The sequence below is a fragment of the Gallus gallus genome, chromosome 2, assembly GCF_016699485.2.
Source record: "Gallus gallus isolate bGalGal1 chromosome 2, bGalGal1.mat.broiler.GRCg7b, whole genome shotgun sequence".
NCBI classification, from domain to species: Eukaryota; Metazoa; Chordata; class Aves; order Galliformes; family Phasianidae; genus Gallus; species Gallus gallus.
The window spans coordinates 16,203,942-16,231,920 of record NC_052533.1 but is presented as its reverse complement, the minus strand read 5'-3'; the positions used below and the strand labels follow the sequence as shown (position 1 = coordinate 16,231,920).

The following is a 27,979-nucleotide window of genomic DNA, read 5'->3' as shown; positions in this document are numbered from 1 at the left end:
CAAATTTGATGTGGCCAACCCAGCCCACCAGCTGCTGTTACATGCACTGGTCATCAGGGAGCTTGTAAGAAACAGATCAATTTTTGGAACTGCAATTAAAGATAATGCTGCTTCCCAAAACAGAGCAGGAGTTCAGCTATTGGCAGTACCATAAATTACTGCAGTTTTAGTGAGAATGCTGTGGGTGGGCTACGATAGACCCATTTGAGGTCAGTGTTGCCCTCATTCAGTATATACTGGTCTTTTCGAAGCTAGAATTATTGGTGGGCCATTCACTTCATCTACTGTTGAAGTTCCCTTTTGCTGAAGTGTGAATGGTTTCTCACATGTTCTCGATCATATGAAGTAAAATTTCAGCTACACCTGGAGCTACATGAAAGTGTTATAAGCACCCTCCTGTCGGATATTTGTTACTTTCTTGCAGTACTCTCTCATGGATTTGTTATCCAAAATGGTGGTTGGCCAGCCTCATTTTGTCCGGTGCATCAAGCCAAACAACGACCGGCAGGCAAACAAGTTTGATAAAGAAAAGGTGCTGGTTCAGCTGCGTTACACAGGAATTCTGGAGACAGCAAGGATTCGAAGACAGGGTTATTCGCACCGCATACTCTTTGCGAACTTCATAAAACGGTAATACTGATGTGAAGAAGTGTTTTTTTCTCTTCTATCATTGTTGCTCAGATAAGCATGGCTTTGGCAGGGTGTTTAAAAAAAATACAGAGACGTTTTCTGTTACAAAGATGGTTGCAGACCGGATGACAAAATAAATCAATCACAAGATCTGTGAGCCCTTCTGGATTGGTAGGGAAAGATTACGCATCTCAGGACGATTGTTTCAGATTCCCTGTACATTGGGGTAGAAATTGACTTGCTTATAATCTGAAAGTTTTCTTCAGAGATTTGAGGGTTAGGAGTTTAGTGCTTCGAATTAGAGTGGAGAATTTGGAGAAAGAGAATCGTCGCCGTTTCTCTAGCGCCTGACATCCAGCACTGTGCAACATCTCCTTTTGGCAGGGATTGATGATAATTTGGAACTGCTCATCTAGGGCTGAGAAGTTCATTAAGTGCACAGTTCTGTTTAAAATACAATTTCTAAGTATTAGCCATTTGTTAAGAAGGATAATGAATAATGATTATTTTATAATCCCTTTAACTCCCTCTTCTTCCACTGCCTCAAAAAATGATTTCTGAGTACTTACCCTGTAGTCCTCTTTTGCAAATAAAGACCCTGAATATTTGCCTCAATCAGATTTCTGAAATGGAGAGCAAGACTGGGAAAAAGCAAGCAACAGTCACTCAGACAGAAGCACTTAAAAGTAATAGTGCCCTATAAACAAAGAAGCTAGCCATGGAGTGCTGCTGGTGCACAAGGAGAGAGAGGAAGGACAAAGTGATGTTTTAATAGCATGGCTTCTGGAAAGAGCATTGCCGGGACTATTACAGTCTTGGAAGAGTGCAGCATGGGAAGAGGTAGTCATCACCACAGCGACATGTGCTGTGGCTTTTAGTTGCTACTTTTTATCAAAAACTGTGCTGCTCTGGTAAAGGAAAGGAAATCAATGACCACAATGAGGAAGCTCTCCAAAGAGCGTGCCCCTGATTGCTGTGAGGCTGTTGAGGTCTCAAGCGTAGGTGATGCAACATCACATAGAAAGAGATTTTTAACATGTACATATCTCCCTGTCTTTTTATTGTTTTTCAAAATTATTATTTTATTTTTATTATTATTATTATTATTATTATTTGAGACTTCTGTAATGAGGCATTCTAAAAACTCCTGGAACGTGCAAGAACTCTTCTACCTGCCCACAGAATTTGTATGGTATGGGTAGTTTTCACGCATGATCCCTTTTCCCAGTCAGAGCTACTTCCAAGGAAGTAACAAGAGCTGGGATGCAGCTCACATAATGTTAACCCTTTAAAAGGTAGATGGTCTTGCACGTGAACGAAGATGATCTTGCTATGAAGGACACTAATTTAGACAGAAAATCTTCACAAATGTTTTGATTTTATCACTGAAATAATTCACAGAATGCAGAGTCAGAGGAACAAAGTGCTGGCACACAACCCTCCTCAAACTGCACACTTTTTAAAGCCTCCCAGTGCTGATGGAGAATTAAACATCCCTCCAGGGTGTGCAATATGTCACTCATCTGCTTTTAATTGAATTTCTCAGTAATGTGTATAAATCACAGCAGTTTTCTTGGTGTACTCTTTTTGTTTTTTTTCAGTGCTATGTTTTCTTTCATGGAACTGTTTTTATTAGTTTAAATGAATGGTTGAGATATATTTGCAAATACTGCTTGCTGTTAATGGAATAAAGAATCATCTATTTGTCTTTAGGTATTATCTCATCTGTTACAAAACAAATGATGATCCTCCAGTCAGCCCAGAAACGTGTGCTGCCATCTTGGAAAAAGCCCACCTTGACAACTGGGTTCTTGGAAAAACTAAAGTAACCTTTTATATTTGTTGTTGTTTTATATATACAGTACATATACCAAAGCAGCATTATTGCAGCATGTCACTGTTAATTTACTAGGCAATTTGTTTTCTCAGTCTCTTTACTCATTTGATTGGAGTAGCTCTTGGTCTCTTCTGGTACAAAAACAGAACCAAAACAAACAAAAAACATTTTGCAGAACTATTCCTTAATATCTGGCTGAAATCCTGACCCAGTAACGTGTTAAAATTCTGATCAACTGTAATGATGCCACAGTCTACCTCGCCTATAAAATGCAGTGTGTGACCAATGATGCTGCTTGTACTGTATTTCTAAAAATGTGATAGTAAGAATCCGTTCATGCTTCTTCCTTGGAGCAACCAGACTCACAATGGGAGGAGAAAACGTTTTGACCAATAGGAGTTGATATCACCTTCATGCTTGATGAAATCAATTTAGTTAATAAGCTATGCCTTAGATTTAAACTTGGAAAGAAGAGATTGAAAGTTCCAGATTTGGATCACCTTTGTTGAAGGGGAGAGTAAGGTAAAATACTACAAGCAAACAAGATGCTATCTTTAACAAAAATGATCTTTTAGGTAATACAAGTAAGAAGTCTGTTGGCACCAACTTGTAACTTGTAGATTCTAAATGGATTGAGTGAATACTGGGACTGCAAGGGCCAGTTTGCGTAAACCATAGTAACTAAAGCTACTGCTTGTCTGCTTCCTCTCTTTAAGGTATTCCTCAAATACTATCATGTGGAACAGCTGAATTTAATGCGAAAAGAGACGGTTGATAGGATTATATTGATTCAAGCTTATGTCAGAGGGTGGCTGGGCTCAAGGAGATACAAAAAGATAAAGGAACAAAGGGAACAAAGTGCTATTAAAATACAATCAGGTAATAGCTTTAAAACATTTGAAGATTTGCTTAAAGTTAGCACATGTGTGCAGCCGATAGATGGGTATGCTTACTGCATGTGAATTTTGCTGATTTCCTATTGTTACATTTTACAAAATGTCTGATACTTCATTTCTGCTCTTGTGAAGAAAAATTTCTTTTGATCAGCTTACAGCAGTCTTCTTACTGAAGTTGCATTTATCAATATTACCTTTAAAGACAATTTTTAAAATGGAAGGATGTGATTGCATACATAAATGATACTGTTATTAATAATATTCGAGCATGCTCTGTCAAGGTTGTGTAATGTAATAATAAAAATATAATGGATTAAACATCCCAGATAATAAGACCAATTACACTGTTGATGGAGACATCAGCTGAAATTTTTAATACATTTCATACATCATCTTGTTGTACATTCTGATTTTCCTGTGTTTTGTATTCATTTCATTCATAGTAACTTAACTCACCAGAAAATGTAATTTTTATGTAGATTCACAGTGCTTATGCTTGTTTGCCATTTTTGGAAAGATAAATCCTGCAAAATTTTTATAAAAATATTTTAATGGAGGTCTGTAATTCCTCCCAGACTTTTTTTATTCTTAAATTCTTTTGTGTACCTAATGGGTTCTTTATTTTTTCACATCTCTTTCCAGCTTACAGAGGTTTTGTTGCTCGTAAAGAATACCAGAATGCAAAACATAATCAAAAAATTGAAAAATACATCATTAGACTTCAAGCAAGTAAGAATTGATTGCTTTCCTGGCTTTTAATGTTCTACCCAAACAAAATACGTTGATCCAGATTCTTTGCTATGACCTTAGCGCACTACTGACTATGCTCATTTACACTTTCTGAGGTATCATTTATCCATCATATAGCTGTATGCAGTGGTTGAAGCAGATTGGTGTATTTCCAACCTTGGTGATTCTGATTCCACTGTTGGTACCTCAAAGCAGCATAAAGTCATGTTCTACAGCTATGAAGTGGGCTGGCAGAATGCCATAGCAAGACTTCACTCCCAGTCTGATACATCTAATTATTGCAGCTGGTGCTGCTAAAACCCCATGGCATGATCTGCATATAATGTGTGTGTTCATGCTGTTCTGCAAGGAATAGGTTTTGTTACTTATCAGTAATAGTTGTTACGTTTGAGAAGACTACAACCTGTACTTTCACTCCTGTCCAACTTTTTTTTGCCAGGGCTCAATCTGAGCTAGCCAAGTACTATTTCTCTTCTGCAGTGGTTATCACCTTGAACCCAGATGTATGCTATATGACATTACCTTTTTACCTTCCTATATTTCCTTCTCCCCTGTCCTGGCAGAGACATCCCAAAGCCAGATGTAGTCTAGGCAGCTCTGAAATTAGTGGCTATACAACTAAACAGGCACAGATCTGAAAAAAAATTGGCTCAAATCTGCAGTGCACCTTCAGTAATTACAAAGGTGGTGACACCAAATATAAGCTAATGCTGCCAGTAAGCGAGCTATCTAGATCTAAACTATCTCCAGTATGCCTTCATGAGTATGTACCAACACTAGTATTGGTTTTAGTCATTGTCAGATGCATCTGTTAATGGCACTGAGCCAGTGTTGGAGTGTCCTGAAGAGCACTCAACTGCAGTTGGTAAAACTTCATCAGCATATAAAAAGAAAAAAAAAAACTGAAACCACAGTAAAATTCAGTGTTGTGCTAAAAATCTGAAACTTGACAATTATTTTAGGATTTTAGCAAATGCAAAAACTATGAATTTATCACTTTACTCTGTTGATTTCCCCGGTGTCTCTCCTTGTCCACATTCTTTAGTCTGTATGTAGTTTTATTTTCAGTTTTTCTATTTGGGCACAAGAAGCCAAAACAGAAGGAAGTCCATTTTTACTTACCTCTCACGGCAAATTTTTCCCATTCATTATTAAAGCAATACAAAACTCCTCTTCTGGTTTGAAAACAATGTTGAGATAGCTGCTGTCTCAAAAGAAAGGTCTCAGCCAACTTCAAAGGTCAGATATTCATAAGTCTAAAGAGAGCATACTTGGCTTATGTGGCATGTCCACTGACAGCGTTACTTGATATATTTTAAAATATCTCCTATTGACTTTGTTTTATATAGAAATAGAATGAGAATTTGCTCAGAAAGTCCAAGAAACTGAGGAAGTATACAAAGTGCTTTATAATTTGCACTTCTCTATAGCCTTGTCAGGTAGCAGTATGAAACCCAATTGTGCCATTTCCAGTAAGTAAAGGTTCCTTTAACGTATATCCAGTTATCAGTGAGTAATTTATATCCCTTCCATACAGTGCTTCTTGCACTGATCCATGGCATCTAGAGAAGCCCAAGCTGGTATAAATTGTGAGGAGGGAACACTAAAGAAAAGAAAAACAAAACCTAGCTTAAAGTTTTATGAATGTGCTAGAACAGACTACTACTTATTCTTATTTTCCATTCTTAAATGAGTCTGACCTTTCCTTGTGGTGCAAAACACTCAGCAGAGCTGGAGTAAGTGCTCCAGTATCTACCATCTCCTCAGGATGGTTAAATCACCTGAGTCCTCTATCACTACAGTCTTGATACTGCATTTAGAGTTGGAGTGCAATAGAAACAATTGGACAAAACACTGTCTTGTTCTTGTTTTGCCAGGGATTAGCAGATTTGTGCTGAACCCTTGAAGCTGCAGGCCTGCCCAAATCACAGCAGTGTGGAGAGTGTACCAGTTTCCATTGGGAAATTATTTGCAAGTTCAGGAATTTTTGAAGTAACACCCCAAATGGGATATGGTTTCTGAATGTGACATCTCAGTGTAGAACCCTAAAAGTGACCTAGATGTCTAAATTTCTCTTATAGTCAGCAGAACATAGATTTTGATTCATTTTTTTCTAAACCACCAAATGCTTTGGTAGAGATATTTTGAGATGTCTCAGGTTAGTCTTTCTGGCCTCCAGCTTTAATTCATGTGACACACCCATTTTTCTCTTCCCAGAAAGCCCCATCTGTCTTGTCCTATCTGCCAGCTCCATGTGGATACCATGGGCATCCTGAAGCACTTCAGATGGCACTCAATAGCCAAATGCCAGCAAGTGCATCAAGCCTTTAGTGACTGGTCATAGAATTTAATGAGAGCTTGGAGACTAAGCACAATTGTAAACACATTCATACACGCACCTCACCTTGGTCAGCTTCACCTGGAGTTGAATCCCAGCCCTTAAACTACCCACTGCCTGCATGTCAGAGACACTTGAACTTGCACCTCTCACAAAGTACTGAGCAAAAGGATTATGAGCTAGGTCTACTCTTACTGCTGAGCTTTAACATTTTCAGTTTTTTCTCTGATCTAGTGAATGTTTACCTAAGGAATTAAAATTCCATGTCTGTGCCAAAAGAGAGGCTGGTATTCTCTATAGTGTGATAGTCAGGCATTTCCCAGGGAAATAAGGGACCTTGAGTCACATCAGTTGCCTGAAATAGGCAAAGCAGGTACCTGAAGCATAGAGCACAATGTTCTAGAGGCATTTCAATAGCACTGTGCTTCTGCTTCTTTCTGTGTCTTCCTTTATTTTCTTTAGTCCAGAAAAATATTGAGAAAGACCTTAGTTGTTTCCTCACATAGAACAGCTGCAGCTTTCTGAAATCTCAACAGTTTTTCTGAGAAAGAGTAATTTCAGCTGAAACATAACTGTAATTACCACCCCAGTCTGTGTTTTCTTATTTCTCCCCTCTACTGTTGGTTTACTTTTTGAATACTGTTATCATTTAAGTGGATGAAATTTTGGGGGTATCCATTGTTTGTTGCCTAAGGTTGTTTATATTACAATTTACTATCAGTTGCCAGAGGTTACTTACTCAGGAAGAAGAGAAAAGAACTAACCGAGGCAAGGAACAAAGCAGCAACAACAATTCAATCTCACTACAGGGGATATAAGGAGAGGAAGAGCTTCAAAAGGAGGAGGTAGTAATATTTTCTGTCTCTTATGTCACTGTGTCCCTTTCCAGTAACTGTACTGATTAAGAAAGAAAGAAAGGAAGGAAGAAAGAAAGAAAGGAAGTAAGAAAGAAAGGAAGAAAGAAAAAAGTGATGTAGTGAAACAAATTATTCTAGAGATACATATGGTAATGTATATTCACTTTGAGTTCCTTTAATGTCCATAGGCAATTTTCTTATATTTTCAAGCCCAGGAGATACTACAAGGTTAATGTAACCTGTAAGTGAATCTCTTTTTGTAACTGGCTCATTGAAGGAAAAAAAAAAAAAAAAAAAAAAATCTCTGCAACATGATGGTAGTCCCAGTCTGAAGTGGAGCACTTGGCATCACAGCCCTGTTTTCAGTGACAGCATTTCAGCAGCTGTAGAGTGGTCCAGAGAGGTAGAGAACAGCTGTGAAGGAGTCCACAGTCTTTCTCAGGGGACAATGGGCAGGAACAGTGTGGCCCTAATTCTAGCTATATGCACTGAATTTTTACCGTGTTACAATCTATCAAATTGCCATTTGCTACACGATGGTAGTTCACCAAAGGGAATTGTAAAGCTGTCACCATCTTTCATCTCCTTCAACTGTAATTTTTCCCCCAAACTCCATTCCATTTAGGGAATCACTTAGAAAGAAAGAAACTGAGAATGCGGCATCCTCTAGTGAAAAGGAGAAGGAAAAAGAACTTCAAGAAAATGAGGAATGTACAGCTGGAGTGAAGAGTGACCTTCCTAAAACAGAAGAAGAAGCAGCTATCATTGTTCAAAGCAATTACAGGGGTTACAGAGCCCGTAAAAAAATAAAGGAAGAACGCAAAAAAATAGCAGAGGAAGAATTATCTGTTGTGGAATATCTTGAAGCACAACTGCAGCCAGCTGAAGATGTTACACTGGAAGAAGCAGCGAATGAGGATACTCAAGGAGAAGGTGATGCTGTTAATGATAATGAGCACACTGGGAAGAGTGACATAGGAAATATACGGGAGCAAAAGGTAATATCTACTAAAGAAGAGAGAGCGTCTGTGAAACTGAGGCCTGCAGTAGAGCATTCTGATAAAGGTGAAGAACAGGCATCCTTGAAAGAGTCATCCAGCAAAGCATCTGTCAAAATCACAGCTGAACCTGGTCCCCAGCAGGAGCAAGCTAACCAAGACACACTGAGTGCAGATGGGCAAAATCAAGAATCTGCTGTGGTCCAGCCTGAGACAAACAAGGACGTGGAAAGAAACCATCTGAAACGTGAAGAAATGATACCTAGAGGATGTAAAGGAATTGTGAGAAAAGAGTCACTAAGAGGTTCACGGAAGCAAGCTGAAGCAGAAAAACAGAGTTTAGAGGACAAAGAGAAGGCAGCAGTGGTTATTCAGAGCAGTTACCGCGGTTACAGAAGGAGAGGACAACTCAGAAAAGAAGGGAAATTACCTTGCAAAAGTCAAGAGAACACTGCAAAGGAGTCAACAGAAGCAGTACACATTCAAAATAAAGATCCCCAAACAAAAAAAAATAAGGAAAGCAATGTGACAGAGGCTGAGAGCTCTAAGACACTGAAGGGAGGATCTGAAAAAGAGACCTGTGATTTGGCAGCCTTTTCACGGCAGGTAAGAAGCTTATAAATGAAATATATGTAACACGCTGAGCAATGACAGAATGGCAGAGTCATTTTACTGGCTTCAGTGGAACCAGGTCTTCATTCTCTCAGCTGAGACTGATGTTTTTTTAATGAGTATTGCATAAAGATGCATACTTGGGGCTGCAAGAGAAATACCCTTTTTCAGAAAGAAGGAGAAAATGAAGTTAGAAAACTGGTAAAAAATTATGTCAGTATTAACCCAAATGCAGAAGCTCTGACTTTGTTTGAAATGTGCATTTACCAGGCAAGGCCCTTAATGTCTCCGTAAACAAAAATGCAAGTTATTGTGTCAATGCCATGAACTCAAACATGTTCAGAAAAGTGTACCTATTGCAGAAGCTGTTTTGCATCCTCGTGTCACCAAGGCAGCCCCTGCTCCCCTGAGTGAACCAATATCAAGTAGCTGCAGGACTGGGCTGCAGTGTGGGATTTCCTACGCTTTTCTTTGTTGAGTTGATTGGTTTTTAAGGAGAGGACTGAGAGGTGAGTGTGGTAGGGACCTGCACTGTAGCAGCTGGAGCAGTATGTTTTAAAATCATTCTCCAGTCCACCATTTTATCCTTTGTTATCTTGGAACACATGTATCTGTTTATATAATAATGAGAAATTCTGTGTTATATCTTTCAGATATCAAAATTATCTGAAGACTACTTAGCATTGCAGCAAAAATTAAATGAAATGATACTGTCGCATCAGCTGAGACCTGTGATGATGTCCAAAGATAAGCAAACTAACAACCAACATTCTTCTCATGTTTGTCAGTCAGGTAATGTTGAACCTTACAGTTAGGTGGAATTTTCTTTTGTCAACAGAACCCTTGTGAGACCTCATAACTGCATCTCTAGGGATACATTTATTTGGTAAAAATTCCACATTGGCTCTTTTTTACTCATTGTTGCTCAGTAGTGTATGCTATGGGTAAGATCTCAGACTGTATTAGGTATTGTGTCAAACGCTTTACCAAAGTTGGGCATATTTTTGCTGAGTAAAATTTTTAGCTACCCAGAAGTGCAATTGAGTCTATAAAAAATTCTAACTCCTCCCAGTGTTGATGGGGATGACTTTATAAGTAAATTCTTATTAGTAATTAGCATCCCTTTAACTTCTGTAGTTAAGAGGACTCTGAAAACACATTCCAAAGTTACTTGTGTTCCAGTTAGTATGGGCAGTGGGGTTCCCAAAATACAACCAAGACAAGGGCAAACCTGGCAGCTGTTTGACCAGCTAAAGGTCTCATTACTTCAACAAGTGAATAGGATAAAAATGTATCAGCAGCAGAGTAGTACAAAGTCCTCCCTAAACATTGCTATAAATTTAAGTAGCTCTACAGGAGACAAAAGAATGCCAGTTTGTCACCTGTGAATGCAGTCCCACTTAAAGTGTTTACCAGTCAGCCACTTAGCTTTGCTTTATCTTGGAACATGTCACTATTCTGTACCCCTGCAGTGTCATAATACAGCATTTTCCCAATGATGAAATGCATGAAAGTGCTGCTTGTATCCTTTTTAACACAGATATAAAGAGTGTCATACATTTCTTTGAACCAAGTCCTAACACTTTGTAAGTCAACAGGGAAAATGTTGTCAAGTTGCATAAGAAACCACGACTTTGGCCTCATTTTGATGAAAAGAAAGAAATGTGATTTTTTACAAACTGCCATTATGTGGTCTTAACAAAAGGAGGATTTATTTTCTTCTTTTTTTTTTCTCCCAACAAATGTGTGACATGACAACACTTTATTCTTCTGTGCAGTAGGCACAATATTTAAGAAAATTTGGATTAGATATGAGGCCCCTATTTTAACTTTCTGTTTAATTTACAGGTGCAAACATTAAATGTGTGTTAATAATGTCTAATTGTCTTATGCAAAACAATGTCAGCAATGGTGCTCATACTCTGTCTTTGGACAGTGTTACTCTTTTCAAAGGCAGATGCATTTAGAATGGAATGGTGGGTGCTGATCAACTATGAAGATGCAACTGAATTCCTACCTTGTCCTTACACATTGTAAGCCATGAGTTAGACAGTTGTGTAAAATAAAGACTTGAGGTGATGTGCTGTAAACTGCCATGCTAAAGTGAGGCAGGAAGACAAGAGTGATACGCTGTATTTTAAATAGGGAGGAGCTTTCTTGTTTTCTTCCCTGCATTATGTGTTTCAGTATGATTTATACGCACACATTTACAGGGTAAGTTTTTACTTCAGATTTACCTCTTGGGCCATTTTTGTTTTCCTACCCTACAGCAGAGTTTGTTGAGGTTCAGCTGTTCTTCAGATCATGTCTATATCTTATTACTCTGGTGGTTTGCACTTATTTATACACCTTCTTCAACTTCATTAGTTTTGTATGTCATTTTAAAACAGTAACATGAGATTTGTATTTTATAGCTTTGTGCTAGATAGGAGTGCTTGTCTGCCTTCATCAGTGAGTAGGTGGCCTTTATCCATCTGAGAATTTACCTATTCCTATGATAAAATATGCTATCATATTGCTATCCACAGAAGGGGAGGAACTGTGGGAAAGCTGGATGGCGAACTGTGACAAGTGTTCAGATTTTCAAAGCTGTTTGTTTTAATAAAAATGCAAATCCTGCAGTTTAAAGAACATTCAAGCCAAAAGTTTTAATGAATGTTAAATCTACAAGGTTAAGTTGTTCATAAGTGAATTTATTTGTATTTATAAAAATGCATAAGGCATGCTGTACAAGGTTCCTGGAATAAGCAATATTCCCTGTGGCTCAAATCACCAACTAAGTTGTATCTGCTTACTTAATACATCCAGCTAAACAAAATGACTGCATCCCAGGACTGCCCCTTTGGACTCCTAGTGAGCCTTGGGGTCACTCAGGGTTAGAACAGATGCAAAAATGGCCACAGTGTAGTTTTTGAGGTCAAAAACTGAAGGAAGGAAACTTGATCATGATGGGAACAATTTTATTTATTTTTTTTTCACCAGATGCATAACAGTGCTCATCCTTGTAAGTATTAAATGACACTGCAAGTACAGAATCTCTGGAAGAGAATTTTCTATATTTAGAATGAAATTCTCATGGTACAAGGCACTTCAGAACAGCCAAGGACCCATACAGCTCCACAAAGCAGCGAGACAGGTGGGATCTTCACCCAGATCCCCCTTGCTGCTGCAGCACTACCTACACAGATTTCCTGGGCAGCCTTTGCAGGGAAGAGGAAGCTCAATAGCTGCTCATTTATTATTATCATATTCTGTAGCTCCAGTTACTATTCCTGCATTTTTTCTGGTTACTTCCAAACTCCTCAGCAAAACCCAGACAATTATTGGACCTCCTGCCTGTTTTTTCTTCCTGCTTTATTCTGGGACTGACTTTATCCTTCCCATCCGCGTAAGACGTAGAGCAATGCTGAATCAAACAAGTACCATTTCACTTCAGTGACATGCAGACAGGTTTATCTGTTTCTACAGATGACCTAATAAATAAAGACCTTTCATCGCTCAGATGCTTATCACAGCTGTAGCCTCTCTCTTTCTTCAGTACTCAGTATATGGTCTGTTGTAAGACAGATGATAATTTATATTAGCATCCATGGATGTAGATTCCTCTAGATTGTAGTCTTCCAAGGTTATCACTGTATGTCAGGACGTGCAGACAGTTCAACCTAAAGGGCTGGTGATACTGACTCATCTTTATTCAAGCATTTCTTGCCTGTACCTGAATGTTTCAAATAGACACTGCACTCCAAATTTTCTGTAGTTTGAGGAAAACCTTTCACCTTTTAAACTTGTTTGACCCATCTTCCTGTTAGTAAAATCTTAAACAACAAGGTCAGTTAATCTTCAAATGTCTTCCTTTCTAATTTCTCCTGTGCATTGCACTAAGGCACGTGACCGTGCAGCAGCACTGACAGCACCTATTTGTGTCTATGCAACCACAGAGCATAGGCTAACTGCCCTGTGGAAATTTAGGAAAATTTTCTTCTTTGAAAGAGTAGCTGGGCATTGGAACAGGCTGCCCAGAGAGGTGGTGGAGTCACCATCCCTGGAGGTGTTCAAGAAACACGTGGATGTGGCACTGAGGGATATGGTTAGTGGGCATGGTGGTGATGGGCTGATGGTTGGACTAGGTGATATTAATGGTCTTTTCCAACCTTAATAATTGTATGATTCTTTGAATGGATTTTTATCATTTTTGTGTCATGCATGTTTAAATGTTCATTAGGTAGAAAGCATTGGTTTTCCCCTTCAGATCAAAAACACAGCACCAGATCTTCCTGCAGATATTTGAAGTCTTAAACAGAAAAGGCAATAAGTTATTTTACTGTAGAGCTCTGAAAGAAAGCTTTTCTATGTAATGAAACAACATATTTTGCCTGTTAATAAGTGAATGATTTTACTCCATTCTGCTCCATTGCCTGCTATAGAAAGGTATAGACCATCTGGAAAACGAGCACATCAAACTCACCATTTATCAGGCCTAGATATTTAATTTGCCTTCCACCTTTAACTTGACTGAGTAAATGATTTCTGGAAGTAGCAGCAAAAATCAAACCTTACTCTGTGCAGTGAGTTGTCCAATACTACAACTAACCACTACCACATCAGCTGTGTTTCAGTAGCAACAAACACACAAATCTAAATACAGGTGCAAATCACAAGTTTACTTTCTGGTGAAACAAAGAAAGCTAAATCCATCAAACTTCTTTTTCCCACTGTGTAATTTGAAGGCAAAACTCAGAATGATGTTTTCTGTTCTCTGTGTAATTTTATAAATCTGAGAAGACTGGCTGCCTCTATAATGCTTCTGTCCCCTCAGCTCTTCTGAATAGCTCATAGATAGGCGAAGTGCACAAGCCAAGATAAAAAGCTGTTTTTCACTAAAACCCCACTGTCAAAATGTTTTTTTGAATGTAACAGGAGTCTTCTTTGCAGAACAAATGTATGAAAAACATACAACTAATTTCAATTGGAATAATTGTAATATAGAATAAGAGAATGCTCTAATATACTTGACAATGATGAATTCAATGATGTAACAGCATACGTTGTTATGAATTGTTAAGGGGAAATCTAAAAAAATAAGTATTATGGGAGTCTTTTCCTTAAGATATTCTTAGAGCCCACAATTTGATTGCATGTTCTTTTTCCAGATTTTCATGCCATCAGGATCTTTGATGCAGTTTCTGTCCTACACACAAGCAGTTTGGTGTTCCTGTTGAATTACGTAGAATTTTAAGGGATTGAGCTTTTCTTTTTGTTTTGGGTTGTTGTTTTTGTTGTTCTTCTTGTTATTTGGTTTTATGGGTTTTGTTATTGTACTGCTTTTTTTTTTAAGGTACTGTTTCCAGTTTAAGCTCCTGTTGGGTTTAAAAATACAGTAGGGAAGGTTTCCTTCTACTGTCCCAAAGGGAAACTCAGATAACTCCAGGAGGCCCATGTGAAGTGTAGTAGAGTAACAGCAACCCATGTGGAGCACAGTCAGGCCTTCCATACCATTTCAAATAAAGGAATGTAATTTATATTTCATACAGGTTAGTGAAATGAATTTATTGCATCTAGATCTCATTGTTCCATAGAAATTATCTGTACCTTGACTTAGAAAAACACCATTGTTCTCTTACACTGCAAAATGTTAAAAGGTACTTGTTTCATTCATTACATGAGAAGCCGTCTGCATTTCAGATAAGAAACTAAGACAATGAATGTAATTATTATCCCACTACAATTTAAATGAACATTATTCACTCTGGCTCCTCTGTATATTCATGACCTTTACAAGCCTTTATTTATCACACATAACAAAAAACTTACACAGCTAATTTTGCAGGAGTCAACGCTGATATGTTACTGACCATTTCTCATTTGAAATGATTGTGCTTTCTCTTTAATTAAAAAGATGTCTGATGTACATGGGAGAGGTTTCGTTTTAACAGTGTAAAAGAGTTTCTGGTGGCCATTAGAGAACAAAATATGTTCTTCCTTCTAAGATGCAATCGTGTGTAGTTAGCACATCTGGGTTATGGAGTCAGTCACTTCATACGAAGCAGTAGATGAGCAGAATGCATTTCAGTAGCTCAGTGACAGCTAGCTATTTATTCCACCCTCACTATCTTCAATTCTGTCTGCAGAGATGGTTTCTTTCAGGGACTCTCCTGGAGTCCATGAGTCAACATCCAGCCTGGAGCTGGGAGACAGCCAGTGGACAGCAGTTTCCATTTTGTGTGAATTCTTGGTTTCATTTCCTTTAGAATGAAAACATTCTTTCCACATCTGTAGAAGATTTCTGCAGAAGCAGAGACCACGAGTTGAGTAAACTAGATTGCAGTGGGTGCAATGCACATTGTCATGCTGTGTTGCCCAGTGGTGTGTCTTTTGGCTTGACACAGAACAGCCTCAGCAGGAGAACCTGGGGAAAACCTACACCATGATAGCATAGAGGCCCAGCCTTTGAATCAGAGAGGGAAGAGATTTAATGCTGGTTCTCATGTTTGGCACCTTAGTGATTAATATCACACCCCTGCTCAGCTCCCTGTCATGAGCTGGTGGCCTTCCAGCAGCCACTGCCCCTCAGAGCATCTGTCTCAGTGAGCAACACCAGCCCTTCTAAGAAGGAGAAGCCTGTGCCAGGCAGACTGCTGGGATGCTCCAGAGTGGCATTCACTACATGGCATGTGTCCACGTGGGTCATCAGAGCTCAAATGAGTAAATTCATTCTCCTTTCCAGTCTGGTTGCGGAATTGCCCCAAACAGTTGCATTCTTGAGTGACCACAAGCAGTAAAAGTGGCTAAATGGACTTTTTCTTTATTCTCTGGTGAAATTCTCCTCTTTTTGTAGAAGTCTCCCATTCTATGAAGAAATAAGCTTTGCTATTTTCTGTTTTTTTCACAGTTGCAGCCAAAGTAGAAGACACTCGCCCACTGCAAAGACCCCCAAGGAGGCCACGGAAGCCCAAGACATTAAATAACCCTGAAGATTCCACCTACTACACTCTAATACATGTAAGTTTAGCAGGCTATTGTGGGCTTAAACTGCCAGATAATTCCCACCTAAAAATACTTTTTAATTGCCTAGTTATTTTGTTCCTTTCTGATGCAGCGTGAGAGCTGTGCCCTGCTGAAAGGATGCAGGCCACAGACATCAAATTTCAAACCAGATTTGAAATTAGTAAGGGGTAGTTACTCTGCTTGGAGCCCTAAATCGGATCGGGCCAGTATTTACTTCTGTACCTGAACATATCTACATTCATTATATGCATAAGCAGCATTTGCACTTTCAATACCTAAAATAAGTGCCTGCTCTCTGTAGATTCTTTATAAGTCATGGGGAAAAGCAGGTTCATTCGGAGAGCTATTTTGAGCTTCTAAATTAGTGCTTGATCTTGCAGAGAGAGCAAATATTAAAATAGGCTGTATTAGTATGCACACTGTAACTTCCTTTACAAATGTGTCAGATTGTGATTATGAAGGAATTGGCAAATACAAACAGCTCAGGAGGCTAATGGATTTGAGTGTCTCTATATATAGCCCTCGGTCCAAGTTCAGATACCAAGGCCTGCTTTCCATTCTTGACTTTGGTGCCCTTAATATATGGGGGGGGGGGTAAGCAAGAAAGTGAGCAAAAAGAGAGAAAATGTAAAAGCAGCTCAGAAAGCAGCTCCAACAGAAAAGCAATTAAACTCATTTGCTCGAGGTGCCTGTATGTTAGTGACCTATTTTAGCAGCCGGTGAGAGCCCAGCTAATAAACTAACCGTAGCAATTGCTTCTCCTTTCAACAGAAGGTGTCACAGGGGCCTGCAGGGAGGCTTGTGTCTGGCATACCAAAAATGACAAATACGGCTATGGTTTATTATGGGGGCTTGTAAATAACACAGCTTTGAAACAGTGGCATTCTCAAATGAAATTATATTCTTAAAAATAAATTGGTATGGAAGAATAAGGTTTGTTTTGTGAAAACAAGATTGGCAAGATGGAGTACTGAAATGAAAGGCATGACACTGTATTCTGTATTGGAAAATGTCTGAGAAGTATAATTCAGTATAATTCTAAAGCAAATGCCTGTTTAGAAAGCTGAGGCAATACAGGCAGGAACATTTTATTTTATGAAAACAAATCTGTTATGCGGCCAACTCCGTATCAGAAAAATGGCATCACATCAGTGCAAACAAGAGCTGCAGTGACACTGGGGACTATTAAAACAAATATTTAGCAGCAATTTTGCAAGATATTATATATATATTGTATATATATTATGTATGTATAATATATGTTATATATATTATACATATTATTTATTATTGCTTTTCATTAATTGTGTTTTTCAAGAAAGTATAAAAAAAGGAAGCCTGTCTTCCCTTTAGAACTTTAAAATTTACTGGTGAGGTAAAGATTCACTATCAATTTGTACTGAAGCTTAGGAAATGGACACACCACTTCTTCTGTTCTTGGACACTGGACAAGTCACTGAGCTCTGATCTGAGATACCAGAGGGCGGTCAGCTTTCCCATCTTTCATGGCTATTCTGCCTTACAAAAAATCTCCATGACCAACAGCTCTTCACAATGGAACAATTATCAAGCCCCGATTACCTGAAAGTTAAAGCACACAGTATGAAAACATGTTCTGTTTTGTTGTTTTTTTTTTTTCATTTCCCTTGTCTTGTGGTCCCTCCTACAAAAGCAGGTATTTCTCTCACATCACACCACAGATGTGAGACAAGTTCCATTTCGACTCATCTCCTTGCACATCAGATGCAGTAAAGTGGTTCACTTTAAGTGAAACCTGATGGTAGGCCATTGGTCATGCAAGTCACTAACAGTCTATTTGGGGTGTTGGTTTTTTTGTAAATCAGCCTAACATTTTGAAATGATATGCCTTGTGTATTTGCCTGCATACTGAGGTGTCTGTCTATGAGGATCCCTGATTCTCAGTGGCTAAACAGTGTAGAATTCATAAATTCTAGTCAGTTCCCACTGGTTTGTTGGTTTTTGTTTTTCCCACAGCACGGTAACTGATTTTTGGGAGTACCAATGCTAACACATTGTCAGTGACACGTTTAGTCACAAAGATGCTGAGATTTTGCTGGTGCACTTGCTCTGTTACTCAGCAAATTAAGTTCTGTGTACTTTCTTTTAACAAAAAATACACACCGCTTTCCCACCAGGCATTCTGATGAATTGTATCTTTGCATGAATTTCCTTTTAGTATTTTTTTAATGACTCTGTGGTTTATTTTAGAAATCAATACAAGATGAAAAACGGAAACCAAGAAAAGAAAGGTAATTTTTTCCATTATCCCACTATTGTCTTTTTTGTACTCTAGAAATAGTTCTTAGCTGCACTTTAACTAGGAAAATAAAGTATTAAAAATGCATAGTAATGTGGTGATTCAGAGGAAGGGCATCATACACAAAGCTAAATATGTAATTTTCAGCGACAAAAATCCATTATGGAATTCAGTTGTTTGGTTTTACTGCAGCATGGCCCTTTACCATGGCAACACAAGCACAATAATAAGTTAAGATAAGGTCCACAGCAAAGATAGTTCTGACACAGAAAATAATTGAAGGTGCTTAAAATTCCAGTCAAAGCAAATGAGCAACCACTTCTCTTTCGTTAGCCAAAATACGAAGACTGTTAAAATTCTCTCCTAAAAATATACGATGGTTTGGAAATAGATCATAAAAAATGGAAACAGTAAGATATTAATACAACTGTAAGATAATAATAACAGGTAAAGCAGCGAAGCCATTGAAATTTCAACTGGAAATCTTTTATTCACCATGTAACTAACCTGTTTTGATAGATCTCTGTAGAAATAAAGGAAGCAATACATACGCCCTGCCTTTCTGTATTCTTTGCATGTGCTTTAGACTCTGGTTCACAGCTCTGCCTTACGCCCTAGCACTCTATTATTTGTGTTTATATACATCAGCTTTTCTGCTGCTCCCTAGGGACACTGTGTAACACCATGGAAGTGTGTTCGGAGAGGGAAAGTACTTGAGCAGTGTCTGGATGGGCTTTCAGTGCTATCCTTGGCTGAGGCTGCAGAATACAAGCTCTGTATCAAAAAATATATATCCTAAATGAAGTTACATGACATTATATGCCCTTAATGTGTGCTCACAGCATATAACTTTATTCAACCACTGTTTAAACTGCACTTCATTATGCATCTGCTTAAAGGACTCACTTAACATCCATGTCAGTTCTAAGTTACAGCTCTTCTGTTGCTGTTTAGATCTTGAAAATAATACAGTTATATTATGCTTAGCAAAGAATAGTAATAATAATACAATAATAATAGTTTCCCCATCCAGCCTCAGTTTGGCTTCACTTATCTTAAATAGTTAAACAGTTCCATGACAGCATCTTCTTTCATGTGGTGACTCTTTATTAGTTGAACGCAGCAATTGAAATCAAAGAGTTATTTCTATCACTGTGAGAATAGAATTCTGAAGGTTCTTCAGGTTGTGATCCTAAAGGATAGACTTTTTTTCCTAACCTTTCTAAACTGGATGTTTGGATTGTGGGGGTTTTTTTTTGTACATATGACACTCTGGTTTAACCCTCTAAAAACATACAGACACCTGCATTATTGTCACCAGTATCTGAACTGGTTGCTTTAGACTCTCTTCTTATAGTAAGATGGAAAAAATAGTCATCTCTGGGAAAATTATTCACATCTTCCTAAGAGAGATGCCTAAAATAGGTCAGATGGATTGTACCATAAACGTGCCTCCCCACTGAATGCAGTGGTAAACTCAGACCTTTTTAGTTACGCATTTGCTTTATGAACACCTGAAAGTACCTAGCATTGCAAAATTGTCAGCATCTGCATCATACAGCAGTTATATTCCAGAGAATCATTTCTTCTGTTCACATGTATTTTTCTTTACACTCTCAACACTGAAATGATATTTGGTTGTGTTACTTTTGAATGTTCAATATACTGTTGAAAAGTGGAATTCTTATCTTAGATTACTCATTTATTGACAGTCTGGGCAAGGTGCTAGATTTAGATATCTACTACCATGAAATTTCATCTACTGGTTCCACCTCAAAGGACAGCAGCTCTACCACAAAAAGGAAGAGACATCCAGTCGAGCGCAGAACTTCAGCTTTAAGAGCTACTGAGAGGTAACTTATAGAAAAACATAGTGGGAGAAATAAATGTTGTATATCCTTGCTGAGAAAAAATATATGATGTGCACGTTCATTAAAACAACAACAACAAAAAAAAACACTTTCAAATTAGACATAAACTATTTTTTAAATTTGTGGAATCTTGCTAAATTAGCTTGGAATATAGATAGCTGAAAATCTCCCATCTTCATTTGGAGGGACAAATGCTAGCATGATTTATCTTCAGCCTGCCCACCTGTTTTGGCTTCCCAAGCTTCAGATGAGATATACTCCTGCTGTAAATCTTTGATCTAAAATCAAATCCAGCTAAAGCAGAACCTGACTCAGTTCAGCTTTAAATAAGGTGGACGTATGCCGAATTTTCCACCTGCCTTCTGCAGATAAGACCCCTGCTTGAGTGCCTCCTCCTGCTGTCCCATAGCAGTGTTTGTGTTCATGGCTGCGGTGGGCACCACTGGAGTGCGCAGTCAGGAGGGGGGCTCTGAGGGATAGGGTGGCTCTTCCCACACAGACTTCATAGAGGGGGACCTCTGCTGGGCAAAGAAAATTCATATTCTTACCAGTGCACAGGCACAGATTGCACATACAATGCTCGTTTATAAATATTTACGGCTCTTTTTGTATCTTCATATATATAAGAGAAACCTGCGAAGCATCCAAGTAAAAATGTAAGGAAAACACCAGGATGACTGCTAGACTTGAAAATGTATCCTAAATAATAACAAAAATGTTGATAGAGCTTTCTGTGCTTGTTGCTTGTTTTACTTTCTGGCACTTTTTAGGCAGCATCTGAGTTAGTGGTAGAACGGCATTGTGAAGGCGTGGAATCAAACATCATGTCAGGGATTACTTTGCTTGGTAAATGATGCTTTCCCAGGGCTGTTAATTACTCCAAATCTTTCACTCTTCGGCTAGGAAGCTGTGAAATAACACGAGGTCTGGTTTGTACGGATGAGAAATACCACAACATGCTCTCGGAGGCTTTGTGCCCTGTGTTGTGACCCCACTGCAGAAGAACACGTTGCTCTGTGTTCATCTCCTCAGCTGCGTTTGTTCTGAGGCGCTGCTTTCTGCAGCACGGGCGGACGAGGCCTAGCGCAGTCGGTTGGGTTTTCTTTCAGTTTTTGTCTTGAGGGTGGAAGTTAAGCGGCTGATTAGGAGCGTCTGCCGAGGTAAATGTTTTCATTTCAATCCCTGAAACACTTCTGCACTTAATCCCTAGGTCAAGGGTTGCGGAGAGCCCCCTGGAAGAGAGCAGAGCGGAAGATAATCCCTATGACTACCGGAGGCTGCTGCGGAAGACCTCGCAGCGCCGGCGCCTTATCCAGCAGTTCTAGCCCCGCTGCCGTTTGCTGTTATTAGCATCATCTTTTGTATCATTTTATACCACATGCTTCCTTTTTTTTTTTTTTTTCCTTTTTCTTTTTTTTAAATCTCTGACATTTCAGGTTTACAACATGTGTGTTCATGTCAGTACGAATTACTGTAGTTTACAGCCCAACACCGATGCAAAGGGACACCGTCACTCCTGGCATATACCCCTAAAAAAATAAGAAATCAGGTTTCCTTCAGATACCGCTCCTGCATCTTAAAATTATTAAGCATTAAGCAGCCTAAATGTAGGTTACCTTCCTCGGCGTGTGTTGTTTTCCTCTCTGCATTTAATCACTCTTACCCAATTAAAATAGACCATTTAGTTTATCATTTCCTCATTAAGCCTCCAAAATCCCATAGGCACTTCCAGAAAACCTTAGTTATTGTTTCTAGTAAATTGTTTTACAGGAAGAAATAAATGACAAGGACACCACAGGGGAATTTCTATTTATTTTAGGTTTACAATGCCTAAATTTTGGGATAAACTCTATGTGGTACGTGTCCCTCTAATGAAAACATGATTAATTGATAGCGTGCTGTAGCAGATTATTTCACTACTGACTTTGCTGTAAGCCAGTGGCCAGCGATGAAGGTTAGCACTGTGTGTAGCACTGGAGATGGTGGCGGATGGAAGGACCCAGCCCTCCTTGCCCCGTCACTAACGGAGCACTCGAATCGTGTTTGCTTTGTTCTGCTTTGCATTAGATTTTTAGGAATCTTAATCTCTGGGGTGCCAAGAAAGGAACAGAAAGACGCTCTCCGGTTGATTGCTGCCTAAATGTAATGATCATTCTTAATCAGTTCCACTAGAAATTAAATGGAAATAAAGGCGATAGCCACCGTGTTCAAAATTTCCCCTGATTCCTTATTCACCAGCCCTTATTTCGCCTTATTATGTGGATAATTGCCGTTATTCCTTTCAGGATTCATAATTGCGTGTTGCCAGCTGTACTACAAGGGGAGGCAGATTTTGGGAAGCCAGCAGGAAGGCCTGCTCATGCCCCTGCCGCATTCCATAGAGGCTACAATAGCACAGATTGGGGTTTTGTCCCCCCCCACAGCCCTCACTGAGGGGTGAGCAGTCATCACCTCCCGACCTCTCACTGGCAGTGGGGTCAAAGCACCGGCTTACAACGTGCTGCGGTGTCAAATTTGCGATAAATCATTTAGATTTTAAAATCTGCGTTAAAGTGGCTGTCTCGAATATTATTAAAACGGTAAAGTGAATAACAATGTGCAGGGACGCGGCTGGCTGCGCCTCAGTTACTCCCAGCGCCGACAGAGCACGGGGAGCGGGACCGCCGCGCCCTCCCCGCTGAGGGCCGCAGTCAGGGCCGGACCGCGCCGCGACCGCCCTCGGGCTCAGCTCGCGGGGCACGGGGACGACCCGGGTGTGTGAGAGCGGTGCCCAGCGCGGCGCGGTCCGATGGGCTGGGCGGCGGAGCGGCGGCTGGAGAGGAGTAGCAGGGCATTCCTAGGGCGGCGACGGGAGAGAAGCAAGGGGCTGCCCCCGCCCCAGCCGCCCGCTCGCACCCGCGGGGGTGCTCCGGGGAAGGTAGAGGAAAGACGGGGATTTCTCAGCGCTTTGCGGGTCGTGGCACAGGGGAAGCCTTCCCGCAGCTCCGGGGACAGGGGTCCCTGCCCTCCTCTCGGGGCTGCACAGCCGCAGCCAAGATGTGAAAGAACGCCCTCCGCTCCGCCCGGCACGGTGCCGGAGCGCTCCGTTTACCCCGTCCCGTCGGTGCCCGCCCAGGGGGTGCCCCTCCGTCGCCGTCACCCCTGCCGAAGCGCCTCCCCCAGAGCCGGAGGAACGGCCCGGCCCGTCCCGTCTAGGCGAGGACGGCGGCTGCGCCTGCGGGGAGCGTCCGGGGGCGCCCACGGAGCCGCCCCCACCCACGCGTGCCCGGGGCGCCCCCGCCCCCTCCGCTCGCCGCCACCCGGCGCAGCCGCGCGCTCTCACACGGCCGCGCTCTCGCCCTCGCGCACACCCGCTCGGGGCCGCCCGGGCTGCAGCTCTCGGCTCTTCGTCCGCTTCGCCTCCTTCATGGCGAGCCCCGGCTCCGGCTTCTGGCCCTTCGGGGCCGAGGAGGGCTCCGCGGCCGCCGAGAGCCCCGGCACAGGTAGGGCGGCGCCGAACGGCCGGGACCGACCCGAGCCCACCCGACGGAACCGCGGCGTCCGACGGCGGCCCCGGCGCGGCCCGGTGCGGCGGGACCGGGGCTACGAGGGGGGTCTCGGGGAAGGGCGAGACCCCCGCCCGTCCCACGGACCCCACTCTATTCTGTCTTGCAGCCAGAGCCTGGTGCCAGGTGGCACAGAAGTTCACCGGAGGCATCGGCAACAAGCTGTGCGGTAAGGGCCGGGCCGCGGGCCCGCGGGGCTCCGTGGGCTGTGCCTCGGGGCGGGGAGGGGGTCCGGGGGCCGCGGCGCTGAGCGCGCGTCCCCGTGTCGTTGTTAAGCGCTGCTGTACGGAGACGCCGAGAAGCCCGCGGATCCCGGCGCCAGGGCAGCCCCTGGGACAGCGGAGCCGCGGCCGTCCTGCCCTGCCTGCACCTGCGACAAGAAGCCCTGCGGCTGCCGGAGAGCCGACGTCAACTACGCGTTCCTGCACTCAACAGGTAACGGCGCTCCGCGGCGGCCCCGGAGCGGCGGCGGCTCCGGACACGGCGGTTCCGCGGGGCACCGAGCCCCGCACCGCTGCGCGGCCGCTGGGAGTACAGAACAAAAGGGCTCCTAAACCTAATAAAAATGAAAACCCGGAGCTCTGGAGCCCGAGAGTCGCTCGCTGTGAGGAGGAACGACCTTCCCTCTGTGGACCCTGCGGGGGGGACGGTGGGTTGCGGGGAGGAGGGACCCTCCTTAAGCTCGCAGTGACTTCGCCCTTCAGCAGAGCCCCCCGCCCCGCGCTTCTGAGGGACAGCGCGGCCGCGGCACTGCCCGGAGCGCGGCACCGCGCTGCCAGCGAGCTGGGGACTGCGGGGACGGGGCTCCATCGCACACGGATGGCGGGGCAGGGGCTGCGTGCGGCCGCTATCTTCTTGTTTACCGACTTCCCGTTTTTACCCGAGATTCGTTTTCCCTTTTTTCCCCGTTCACCTGCCGTCTCTCGCTGTCTCAGAAATTGATCTGAAATATCCTGGGAGCAAAAACCTCTATTTTAGATGGGAGATGAAAACCTGACCGCATCCCTCGGCACATGCCTTGAAACACTGTCCAAATTCCTTAACAAATGAAAGTAAAATCTCCTTATACTGAACGCGGCAAAAAGATCTCCCAGACACAAAAGGAGCAGCCCGGGCTCCGTGCGGTCCCACAGCAGTGTTAACTTTCCCCCTTCATCCCCAGACCTGCTGCCGGCGTGCGATGGGGAGGCGGCGACGCTGTCCTTCCTGCAGGACGTGGTGGACATTCTGCTGCAGTACGTGGTGAAAAGTTTCGACAGATCGACAAAAGTGATCGATTTCCACTACCCCAACGAGCTGCTGCAGGAGTACAACTGGGAGCTGGCGGAGCAGCCGCAGACCTTGGAAGAAATCCTTCTGAACTGCAGGACCACGCTCAAGTATGCCATTAAGACAGGTACGGCTGAGCTCAGTGCCACCATACGGCTGCACTGATGGAAGCGGTGTCTCGTTGTGTCCCGGAGCGTTACAAATTGGAGCAGCCCCGGAGCTCTGCTATTTCCAGGCAGTTTCTGGCACAGCAGGGACTGTTCCCAGCCCGGGGGCTGTTGGTGCAGCATCGCTCACCCCTTGTTTAAAATGAATCCTCCGATTTCCCCCTCCTTTCCTCTTCTCCGTTTTGCCCGGTGGGGGCCAGGCCTGTGCCTTACCTCCCCCACACCAGGACGGCAGTGCAGGGACCTTCCCATGGAGGAGCCCCAGTCCAGCAAATATTGGTTGGAGTCCACGGGGCTCTGGGTGGCTGTTTGCCACTTCTGTCCCCTCGCCTGTGTAAGGACTTAAAATCATAAATGTGGCAGAACTCTCCACAAAATTTTTATTTTTATTTTATTTTATTTTATTTTATTTTTACTTTAGGGTTAAGGAATACAAACAAAGCTTAAATTGCACAAATGACCCTTTTTGTTATTTCTGCTGGGAAGCTGTGTCCCACTGCCTGGCCGTGCTCTGGGGCCACCTTAAACACAGACAAAAAGCACAGCGGCAATTAGGGCTGAGACCGGGAGATAATGCAGAGTGCACGGGGCTCTTCGGGGGGGGGATTTGAATCGCTGAGAAATTGCTTACAAATAAGTGTGCACCAATTGCTGGGAGAGACAAAGGCCGATGGGTGAATGGTGGCTGCGGGAAGACTGAGCGCGGTTTGGTCGGCTTGTAGGAGCAGCCTGATCCCAACAGCGATCGGGGCTCTTTGTGATGCTGTGGGTTTGTGATGGCCGTGCCCAGCTGTGTGTCAGTGGTGGACAGTCCGGTGCTGTCAGAACGTCGGTAAAGCGCTGCAATGCGTGGCGAGATTGTTGCTGCCTGTGGAGCAACGACTGAGCCCTGTGTTCCCAGTGGGTCTGTGCAGGGCATGGGCAGTGCCTTCCCCACACAGTGAGGGTCGGTGGAACCAAAGCGCAGAGTTTGTTCAGCGATTTTCGTTAATCTGTTGTGTGATAGCCATTCTTCCTTGAACTGATTTCTGCATGCCTTCAGAACAATGTTATCTCTTCCCGTCATACGGATGGGAGGCTGCCCCAACCCCTTGCATTTCTTTGCTGTTGTTGTAATGCAAACGGCATTCCCCTGGTCGGAAGAGTGACCCTTGGGGGGCCAAAATGCATGGGGTTTACACCCAGCCCCTTTCTCTGGAGTAGAACGCACACCGTGCCCTCGAGGGAAGGATTTCTAACAAATGCATAGCTTTGCTGTCCGTTGCAAGGGGTACGGACTGGGGGGGCTGTGAGGGGGTCTCCCTGTCACCCCTTTGTTCAATGGCAGCTGCACAGGCGGACGTGGGCTCTGAGCCCCTCACAGGCTGTTTGTTGTTGCCCGAAGCATGGCTTGTAAGCACAGCCGCAATTTTCCACGGCTTGCTCACGCGTCAGAGTGTCACTTAGATGGAAAAAACCCAGCAGTGGGATTGGGGTCAGCCTAGGGGGTGGGTTTGCCGCTGTGCTGAGCGTGCCCTGCGGAAAAGCAGCATGCAAGCAGCAACTTCTGCTCCGGAGATATCGCTGCTGGGAGGTGATGCTCCTACGGGCAGAGCTCTGGGACGTGGCTCCACGTCCCACCCGTGCGGTTCACACAGCGGGAGCGGGAGGCTGGAGAAATGAGCAGTGACACGGAGCTGTCCCCTGGGGCTGGGTGCTGCTGGAGCGCTGCTGAGACGCTGGGGCTGCAAATGTGGATTCTGTTGTTCCTCAGCTTTTTGGTTTGGGTTTAGCTCCAAAGCAAGAGTTCTCCTGGTCTCTGGGAGTCTTCCAGGGCTTTCTCTTCTGGGCCCTAGTTCTTTAGGAGAGGCATGTGGGAGCCAGCAAGGAGCCTGGCTGTGGTGCTGAGCCCAAGCTGTGAATACTGAAATCTCAAAACCAACTGAACAGCCATCACAGGGGATGTGCAGAGCCCTGGTGCTGTGGCCGTGTGTGGCTCTGGTGGCAGCAGCAGGACACATGCGTGTTCCAGAGCCACCCACCCCATGGAGAGCAGTGCTCCATCTGCTGGGTGTGTGGGAGGGCTGTGAGTACACATCCAGGGCAGTGCTTGTGGGGTGCAGTGCCAGCTGCATCTCCACTGGGGCACAGCGTGGCTGTAGGCAGCACCAGGGGTGTTTCGTGGGAAGGAGACAAGATTCTGTACCCCCCCACCGCACACTGTGCTCTGCCCCACAGCCTGGCCGTGTCTTTGTGCACTGTGGGGAGGGTACAGTTCCCATGCTGCTGTGACCACATGTCCGTGCCTGATAAGGGGCTGCTGGCAAGCGGAGATAAGTTCTCCCTCAGCTCTGGCTCTGCCTTCCCTCAATCATCCTGCTCCATCTTTTGTTTTCTGTGACGGCCATAGCAGCGTGTTGTCTGTGGGGCAGGACAGGTGTTTTCAAAGCTCTTCCTCCCATCAGAGAGCATTCAGATAATTGTCACCCTTCCGTAATTGTGTCAGTAATTGTGCTATTTAACAGCTCTTTGCAGGGAGCACGTAGGAAAAACTGAGCCGTAATGGTTTCTGTTCTTGTTTTAATCTTTCTGGGCACGTTTTTAAGAAAAATCTCTGACAGGATTTTGGAAAAATACAGGGAGCCAAATAGATTAACCACGTAAATGAACTCGCAGCCGATGGAGGATATTCTTGTGCCACGTCCCAGTGTGGCAGCGGTGCTGGTTTTGTTTAAAACCACAATTGCAGGCAGCCTGCGTGTAATTGCAGGCTGGCGGGGAAGAGCTGACGAGCACCGCCACCGTCCCCGCCATCACCACGCAATCATCTGCCTTTGAGTTGTTAGCAAAGCACTCACCAAAGTGTTTCATTTTCTCGTTTTGCCCCATCTATTGTAATGGTTAGCTATTCATCACTGATGTTATATGTCCTGGCAAGCCCCTCCGA

At 43.1% G+C, this 27,979-nt stretch overlaps 2 protein-coding genes across 5 annotated transcripts in view; both read left to right on the top strand.

The window, feature by feature from the left end:
• MYO3A (myosin IIIA) overlaps positions 1 to 22,295 on the top strand; it is a 104,147-nt gene extending 81,852 nt beyond the window's left edge. For all 4 annotated transcript variants that reach the window (XM_025148369.3, XM_025148367.3, XM_025148368.3 and 1 more), the window contains 11 exons: positions 425 to 630; positions 2,344 to 2,455; positions 3,184 to 3,346; positions 4,006 to 4,092; positions 7,173 to 7,296; positions 7,934 to 8,912; positions 9,572 to 9,710; positions 15,808 to 15,917; positions 18,153 to 18,193; positions 19,914 to 20,054; positions 21,283 to 22,295. In XM_025148369.3, the coding sequence (XP_025004137.1) occupies positions 425 to 630; positions 2,344 to 2,455; positions 3,184 to 3,346; positions 4,006 to 4,092; positions 7,173 to 7,296; positions 7,934 to 8,912; positions 9,572 to 9,710; positions 15,808 to 15,917; positions 18,153 to 18,193; positions 19,914 to 20,054; positions 21,283 to 21,397 (2,217 nt within the window). In that variant the 3' untranslated portion in view covers positions 21,398 to 22,295. The remainder of the gene's footprint in view (positions 1 to 424; positions 631 to 2,343; positions 2,456 to 3,183; positions 3,347 to 4,005; positions 4,093 to 7,172; positions 7,297 to 7,933; positions 8,913 to 9,571; positions 9,711 to 15,807; positions 15,918 to 18,152; positions 18,194 to 19,913; positions 20,055 to 21,282) is intronic.
• A 1,068-nt stretch (positions 22,296 to 23,363) lies between these two features.
• GAD2 (glutamate decarboxylase 2) overlaps positions 23,364 to 27,979 on the top strand; it is a 32,860-nt gene continuing 28,244 nt past the window's right edge. The window contains exons 1-4 of the mRNA XM_015282054.4: positions 23,364 to 23,554; positions 23,727 to 23,786; positions 23,894 to 24,052; positions 24,780 to 25,013. Coding sequence (XP_015137540.1) covers positions 23,479 to 23,554; positions 23,727 to 23,786; positions 23,894 to 24,052; positions 24,780 to 25,013 — 529 coding nt within the window. The 5' untranslated portion in view covers positions 23,364 to 23,478. The remainder of the gene's footprint in view (positions 23,555 to 23,726; positions 23,787 to 23,893; positions 24,053 to 24,779; positions 25,014 to 27,979) is intronic.